The sequence below is a fragment of the Nicotiana attenuata genome, unplaced genomic scaffold (assembly GCF_001879085.1).
Source record: "Nicotiana attenuata strain UT unplaced genomic scaffold, NIATTr2, whole genome shotgun sequence".
Classification (NCBI taxonomy): domain Eukaryota; kingdom Viridiplantae; phylum Streptophyta; class Magnoliopsida; order Solanales; family Solanaceae; genus Nicotiana; species Nicotiana attenuata.
Genome location: NW_017670797.1, coordinates 354,234 through 362,618, shown reverse-complemented (window position 1 = coordinate 362,618; position 8,385 = coordinate 354,234). Strand labels below are relative to the sequence as shown.

At 36.4% G+C, this 8,385-nt stretch overlaps 1 protein-coding gene across 2 annotated transcripts; it reads left to right on the top strand.

Annotated features, from left to right (window-relative positions):
- Positions 1–1,577: 1,577 nt before the first annotated feature.
- LOC109243408 (apoptotic chromatin condensation inducer in the nucleus-like) lies at positions 1,578–6,704 on the top strand. Of its 2 annotated transcripts, XM_019410338.1 has the most exons (6): positions 1,578–1,974; positions 2,877–4,000; positions 4,178–4,577; positions 5,204–5,404; positions 5,490–5,641; positions 5,732–6,704. In XM_019410338.1, exons 2-6 carry the CDS (start codon positions 2,918–2,920, stop codon positions 6,146–6,148), a joined length of 2,253 nt encoding a protein of 750 aa, XP_019265883.1. In that variant the 5' UTR covers positions 1,578–1,974; positions 2,877–2,917; the 3' UTR covers positions 6,149–6,704. The 2 variants fall into 2 exon arrangements, with proteins under 2 accessions (XP_019265883.1, XP_019265882.1); XM_019410337.1 differs by having other exon boundaries at positions 2,877–4,577.
- The last annotated feature ends 1,681 nt before the right edge of the window (positions 6,705–8,385 follow it).

The window sequence follows — 8,385 nt, the reverse complement described above, 5'->3', positions numbered from 1 at the left end:
ATAAGTATACTATTATAGTATACTGTATACTATTACAACATATTGTTACAGTATCTTGCATATTATTACAGTATACCATAACAATATATTGTATACTATAATAGTATATTGTTACAGTATAACTATATACTCTTGTAGTATATTAGTATAGTGTAGCGGTATACTGTTCTGTAAACTATAATAGTATACCGTTGCAGTATAGCTATATACTCCTACAACATATTGTATACCGTGGCGGTATATTGTAGCTGTGTTCTTCTTCGATTTTCAACTGAAAATTTCGATCTCAATCACCTCAAATAAGCTCCAAATACTATCAAATTTCAGTATGAACTTTCAAAAGGTACTATAAGCAATATTTAACAGCACCACTTTGAATCAAACAAGAAGCTTCAAAAATAAATTTTTCTCCGACGAGGTGGTGGAGGACGAAAGGCGTTTATGAAAGGAACAAGCGAGGACGATGATTAAACTTTGTTATGGTCCACTAATGGAATGAATGAAGGTAGATTTAGTTAGTAGCCTTTATGGTTCTCTTTGCTACTTTTGCTACTTTTCTTGTTTCTTCAAAAGATTCCTGGAATGATCTCCGCTTAGTGTAGTATTGCTTAATATTCCTTTCGAAGTCAAACCGTAGATATTACAAACCGATAAGGAGAACAAAAATTACAACCAAGAACTAGCATTTGAATTTAATTTTATTTTGTTTTCTTTCTTGAGAAAATAGCTCCTTCCCGCTATAAGCCTAACAAATAGAACCTTATTGCTTTGATATGATTCATCGCTTCCATCTTTGGCAAAGCAACGACTGAAATTAGCGGGTAAATAGTTTGGGCCCATGAGTAGGAGTAGTAGTTTGTAAAAATAGCACGGTATAGCCAGTTTTCAGACTGGTCAATCCAAAATAGCCAGCGTTCACCAAGTCAATGAAAAATAGCCACCGTTTTGCTGCAATAGAGACCGGTCCAGCATAATATACTGGAGTTCGGTGCACTTGTGTATGAACTCCAGCATATTATGCTGGACCGGTATACTTTGCTGGCTCCAGTATAATATACTGGAGACTGGAGCACTGGTGCTCCAAACTCCAGTATATTATACTGGACCAATATACTTGCTGGAACTCCAGTATATTATGCTGGAGTTCTAGTGTATTTATGCTGGAACTCCATCATATTATGCTAGAGTTCTAGCATACTATCCTTGAACTCCAGTATAATATGCTGGAGTTCAAGTATACTTATGCTGGAACTCCATCATAATATACTGGAGTATTTTCCGGGTTTTGAACAGTGTTTTCGCTCAGATTTATCTTTACATAAAAAGTGACTAAATTTCGATTACTTTTGAAATTGGGCTATTTTTGAACGACCAATTGTAAATCTGGCTATTTTTAAATTTCTCTCTAATAGTTTGTGTCTGGACATTGAAGGGTAAATAATTTGAAATTAATGAATATAAAGTGAGATTTTCTCGACAATGAAGGGACCAAAGAGTGGCGAGTCCGATGAAAAAGCCCATCTAACAGTAATTTGGCGAAAAAGTAAGGGTAATATAGGAATATTAGACCGTCTCTCAATCTTCTTCTGCCGTCTACTCGTCAGTCGTTACACACAATCTTTCTCACCGTTCTTCTTCGCGGCACACTCGTAACAATAACCCTAAAAAGAAAAATCACTTCGTTTCATCAACATTTCCCAATCCCCAATCACCTAATCTCCAATTTAGATCCTCACTGTTTCAACAGGAAATTGAATTGTCGTCAAGTTTCCCATAACCCCTTTTTTTGTTTCAAATTTTCCTTTTAGTAATTGTTTTGATTTTGTTTTTCTTTAACAGTTTCTTCATTTGTTGTTTTGTTTCTGAATTTTGGATGTTTCTAATCTGATGATGCTCGCTTTTGTGTGTTTACGGTGTAACTAGGGTTTTGATACTCATAAAAGTGATTCAAGCCTCTGAGCCCTAATTTACAAGGTTAGTCTTTCTTTTAATTTTGTTTAGCAAAAGACTATCCATTTCCTTTTTTTTTAATTGTGTTCATTTCTAAGGTTTATTTATGTTTAATTGATGCATTTACCTATATGTATCACCACATTGTATTTATTCAAAAAAGTTATATCATTGGCAGGAGTAATTTTCACTGATTTATATTGGATTATTATGCTTAACTAATTGATGCATTTTCCTGTAAGTATCACCACATTGTATATTGAAAAAAAGAAGTATCACCCATGTTGTATTATAGGCAGAAGTGATATTCACTCTCATAATATATGGAGGATTCCTAATAGCGGACCTCAGCTAATTTTTCATTTTTGTTTAAAAAAGATTTTTCACGGAACTAGTATATTTAGACTCCAAAATAGATCTGTTTCTCTAAGGAGGTAGGAGGCTTTATGGTCACTGTTCCTGTCATAGAGGCATTTCATTTTCATATTGGAATTTGGTTGGTTTTTGTCTCTTCTTAAAATATACTCTTGCTTCCTTTATCTAGGTATCCTACATTCTGTAGAAGCTTCATTGTTTTCTACATTTACATTTGTCCTATGTGGAAAATGAGCTGGGGTAGAAAACTTGTCTGCCTATATATATATATATATATATATATATATATATATATATATAGATATATATATATATATCCTTTTAGAGTTGGGTTTGCTTTAGTTTTCTGCTGCTGATTTCTCTCTTGCAGACTCAGGTCTTACTTTGCTATAGTTTAAGATGGTCTCTGCAGTCTAATGAGCCTACTTGACATTACAGTATCTGTTAGTTTCAGGTTCCAAAATGTTGATGCCTCGTTCTATTTTTGAGTGCTCTTACATATACATTTGGACATGTTTGCCTTCTTGTTGACTTCTTGATGGTTCGATCAGGTACCATTTTTGGATAAAACTAATACTCTGGAAGTTACAAGATGTCGTCACCGTATCCCATTATTGATAATCCGCCAATTGATCAGTTGAAGGTCACAGAGCTGAAAGAAGAGCTTAAGAGACGTAAGCTACCCATTAAGGGGTTGAAGCAAGAGTTGGTAAGGCGATTAGCTGAAGCAATCCTCCAAGAACAGGATGGTGCTCAGTCTAAGTCTGAGAACGATAGTGATTCCACGCCTGTGCCAGAGGAAGAGATGGCTGAGCCCGTTGATTCTGAGAATCCCAAGGATGATTTTGATGCTGGCAATATCACAGATAAGAATGCGGATGAGAAAATGAGCGAGGTTGATGCAGCTGAAAACAGAGTGCAATCGGATGAAGGGAAATTCTCAACTGAGGAGCCAGCTGGTGGTGCTATTTCTACTATGGTTGAAAAGGATCCAATAGACCAATTTGGTGATGCGAAAAGCAGTGCTCCAACCGAAGAGGACCAGATAGCTGAGGTTAGTGTTGTGCAAACCAGTGAGCATGTCAGTGTGAGTGTAGAGTCTGCCACAGCTTTAAGTGGACAGGACTCACTAAAATATGAAACCCAGAATGAGAGTGGAGATTTAAAAGAGCAGTTTGAGAATCCCATTTCAAATTCTTCACTATTGGAGGAAAAGGTCAGTTCATCCATTCTGGAAAGGCAGGTATCTGAGGTCAGCCCTGTTTTAGGGTTCCAAGTAAAATCTGATTTTGTTTCCACTGATGTCTCAATTGGTGATAAAACAGAACTGAAGGATAACGTAATAGCTAATGATGTCAAGTTAGAATTAGATGTTAAACCTGAGATGGTGCAACTATTGTCGAGCAGTAATGTCCCTGATGATGCAAAATTGCATCCTATGGATATAGAAGAACCACATGACAAGAAAGTATCTACAGAAGAACCAGGCAAGGAAAACGATAAATATCCTGAAGTTAGTGTTGTGCAAACCAGTGATCCTGTCAGAGTGAGTGTAGAGTCTGCCACAGCTTTAAGTGGACAAGACTCGCAAAAATATGAAATCCAGAATGAGAGCGGGGATCTAAAAGAGCAGCGGGAGAATCACATTTCAAACTCTTCACTGGATGAGGCAAAGGTCAGTTCATCCAATCTGGAAACTCTGGTATCTGAGCTCAGCCCTATTTTAGGGTTTCAAGTAAAATCTGATTCTGTTTCCCCTGATATCTCAATTGATGAAAAAATAGAACTGAAGGATAACGTAATAGCTAATGATTTCAAGTTAGAATTAGATGTTAAACCTGAGATGGTGCAGCTATTGTCGAGCAGTGATGTTCCTGATGATGCAAAATTGCATCCTATGGATGTAGAAGAACCACATGACAAGAAAGTATCTACAGAAGAGCCAGGCAACGAAAACGATAAATATGTTGATATAATGAAGACGGATGGCAATGGGGATTCTGCAGAGAAGTTGCAACTAGACCGAAGTCCTGGTGAGGATTCCATGGAGGAGGATGTTTCAGAGGGTAAATTAGCTGATTCTAAGTTGGACTCAGTGAAAGAAATAGATGGAAAGAAAGAAATTGAAGTGGACACGAATAGGGAGGTAGGATTTGCTGCTTCTGCGGATGATGCTAGGTCAGCTGCCCATATAGATACCAATGTTGAAGATGATAGTCCCACTGTGCTGTCTATGAAAAGAAAACTTCATGGTATGTTGACCTCAATAGTTCGTTTCGCTATTCTATACTACTTTGTTATGGCTTTACAATTTTCCTTTTGTGGATTCTGATTGCTAGTGTGTCACAAGAATCTTATTTGCTCTAATTTTACTGGCTATTAGCGGATACTTCAAAGTAGAAAGAACAATGAGTACAGAGATTTGAGAAGCATTCCCTGTAGGCTTTATGCATATCCCGGTCGCTCCTTTTTCAAGGAACACTTCCGTATTTACATTTCATTCCTCTTATGTCTTTCTGTCGGTGCAATTATTACGACTTTACATTTTTTTTATTCTGATTGCTGAAGTGTCGCAAGAATCTTATTAGCCGTAAATTGTAATTTTACTGGCTATTAGCAGATTCGTAGAGTGTAAAAGATGAGTACAGAGATTGGATTCCAATCCCTGTAGGCCTTTATGCATTTACAAGTCTTTCCTTTTTCAAAGGAGCACTTCTGTATTCACATTTCATTCCTCCCAATGTCTTCTGACAGTGCAGTTCTGATTAAGCACTTTGCTATTTAATGGGAATCAAATAAATGGCACTTGTTGTTTATATCATTGCTCTGGAAATTTCTTAGATCTGCCCCCAATCTTATTTTCTATATATTGCTGTAGATCAAAGAACAGCAGCTGGGAGCAATGATATTGTAAAGAGGCAGCGTAGATGGAATTCAGAAGATCTTAAAATTCCTGAGAACAAGAAAGGTGATGCTGTGGCCTCAACTACCCCCAAGGATTTTTTCCAGCCCTCTTTCAGACGTAGTTTCTCTAGATCTGATTCAATGGCCAAAGAGGAACCACCAAAAGAATGTGTGGGTGAGTTACCACTTCTTTGATGGTGAAATGAGTATACTCTGGATGTATATGGGTATGAATAATGTAATTGTGTTGATTGTAACAGTTCCCCCATCATCAAAAGTGCCTACTAATTCTCTCTTGATCGAAAATTTTCTGCGGCCTTTCACCTTGAAAGCGGTGCAAGAGCTACTTAGCAAGACGGGTACTGTGACAAATTTCTGGATGGACGCTATTAAAACCCACTGCTTTGTTTCTGTAAGCACTCTTATCTTTTTTGGTTTTCTCTCTGCCTCCTACGACACGTTTGTCTTGGTGAATTTTAAGTTGCTGTCGAATTTTGTGCAGTTTTCATCTGTAGAAGAAGCTATAGAAACTCGAAATGCTGTATACAATCTGCAATGGCCTCCACAAGGAGGAAAGCTACTTGTTGCTGAGTTTGTTGATCCCCAGGGAGTGAAAGATAAGGTTGAAGCACCACCTCAATCTCCTTCAACTCATGCAACTCCTGTGACCACAATCCCGGCTGCGGCCCTGCCTTCTGCCCAGCCCCAACCGTCACCAAGGCAACAGATGCAGAACAAGCAACTTCAACCTGAGAAACTTCCACCACCTCCACTTCCTGAGAAACTCGACCCTCCAATTGTCACTCTGGATGATCTCTTTAAAAAGACAAAGGCAACACCTCGCATTTACTATTTGCCCTTGTCTGATGAACAAGTTGCAGAAAAGCTGAAGGCGCAAGGGAAGATTATCAAGCAGTAGAATTAGGCTATAATTTATCCTAAGCTCATCTTCGGTTTCTCATGGATCAGTCTTACACTATAAGATAATGGTAAGAGAGTATCATATTATTGCATCTTTGCAGGTCTGCAGGTCTTGCACGTAGGAAGCTCTGGTTTGGTTGCAGGAGAAGCTAGTTCGATGACAGTTGTCTTTTGCAAGTGTTACCTTGGCTCCGTGATAGCTTTTCGTGCAAGGACATTCTTATAAAGCTCATTGTGTTTCTTCACCGAATCAGATCCCTAGTTCTTGCGAGTTTAGAATATTTGCATCTGTTGTCTCGTCGAATGGAAAACCTTGCGGAGTTATCTCTGGAACTATAATTACTGTGTAGTTTAGAGCAGAGCCTTGGTTTCTGGGGTGTACTTTGTTAGAGTGCAGTCCTTTTGATATAATTTGCTCAGATGTTGATGAGGATTCTTCTTGCTATTCACTACCTAGGAGTCTGAATTCCTCAATTTGTCTACTTGTTATCAAACATGACGGACTATCTATTGGTCGGCAGTAAAACAATCAACCTGAGTTTGGTTTTAGTGGACTGCACTATCATTAGTCTATTACGCACTAATATCAGTTATGAATATGCTGATGAATATGCTATCGGGCGTTTCAGTCTAAAAAAAATGAATAAATATATGCTATGCAGCTGTGGGTTTATTTTTATTAGGGAATTTACCAGCTATGTCCATTTGTAAGTAGTTCATTACAAAAATTGGCCAATTTATAAAATATTATTAATATTAGCCAATTAGCTATTTGTAGCAAAATTAAGTCAAATTTTTTGCTTTCTTTTGAGTGGGTGTTATTAGAATAGATTGGGTACTTCTTAAAGAGCTCGAATCTCAGTTTTGGATGATTTGGTGAAGTTTTGAGGCGATTTGAATTGAAAATTCGAAGTAAAAATGGAACATGAAAAAAAAAAATGATGTGTATTGCACTGTGTATCATTTGTATATCATATATGTATCAATTATGTATCACATGTATATCCATGTATACCTGCGTGTGAGATACATGCGTGATACATGTTTGATACAAGTGTCGCAGAAGAACTTTTTTGAACTCGATTTAATTACGAATTTTGATAGAAAATCAGTCCAAATCACTTCCAATATTCCTCAAATTTTGTATATGGACTTATCTATATGTTTTCAATGAATTTCAACTATACCCATTGAAAAAGGTTTACTTTTTGCTTAGGTTTTTGGAATATTATATTTTTTTTTTGTATTTCATCACCTTATTTGGCTACCTCATCCATGAAATCTCCTTTCCGTCTTGCATCTAATGTTGCTAATCACGCTTAAAAATATGGAAGGAGATTTTTTGCATGTGATTCTTTGAGATAAAGAACTTTATTTATTTAGTTTTTCAATTTTTATATGTGCTTGGCTAATTTTGACAAGTTTATGACTAATGGCTAGAAGTTGGTAAGTTGAAACTTATATGGGACATTTGTGTAAGTTTCCCTTTTTATTATTGACACAAGTTCACACACAGAAACTTGTGCAAGAAGCTTCATCATACTATTCTAATACTCCTCCATTTAGGATGTGTTTGGTATATTTTTTGGAAAATATTTTTTTAAATAATGTTTTTCAATTTCTCTTTGTTTGTGGCTTAAATATGTTAGAAAATATTTTTCTTATGAATTTATTTCCTTCAGATGGAGGACAATGGCTTCCCTTCCAAGAGGAAGGAAAATATTTTCAAATACTCTCTTTCAACCTTTCCCACCCCAACTCCACACCATTGCCACCTCGGTTCCCAAACTCCCACCGCCACTCTCATCCCCTTGCCCTCACCCTTTTTGTTTCCTATAATATTTGCTGAGATTAGATATATTTTTAAAATATTTTTGCTAAGCAACCAAATACCATAAAATAAGTAAGAAAATTATTTATTTATTGAGATTCTTTATACCAAACACACCCTTAGAGTGATTATGAAACAAGATTAATTTGTGCTTCCATGACTAATGTGATCTAAGAAAGTATATTACTAGTATAATAAATAAAAATTGGCATCTGCAGTGAAGTATCAATCTTTCTGCTTTTTCTAGTGAAGGATAATCATCAATATTTGAGAATAATTGATCATACTTCTGGTTTAATCTATATAGCAGATTTTGACAAGTTACATTAGTTGATCATACTTCTTTGCATATATTTTTTCACCAATAAGCATTTCCAATTTTCACCAACTACCTTCAGTAAACA

Coding starts and splice junctions, on each gene's coding strand:
- LOC109243408 (XM_019410337.1), top strand. CDS start 2,918: ATGTCGTCACCGTATCCCATTATTGATAATCCGCCAATTGATCAGTTG. Junction 5,405..5,489: donor ACCACCAAAAGAATGTGTGG/GTGAGTTACCAC, acceptor TGATTGTAACAG/TTCCCCCATCATCAAAAGTG. Junction 5,642..5,731: donor AAACCCACTGCTTTGTTTCT/GTAAGCACTCTT, acceptor AATTTTGTGCAG/TTTTCATCTGTAGAAGAAGC.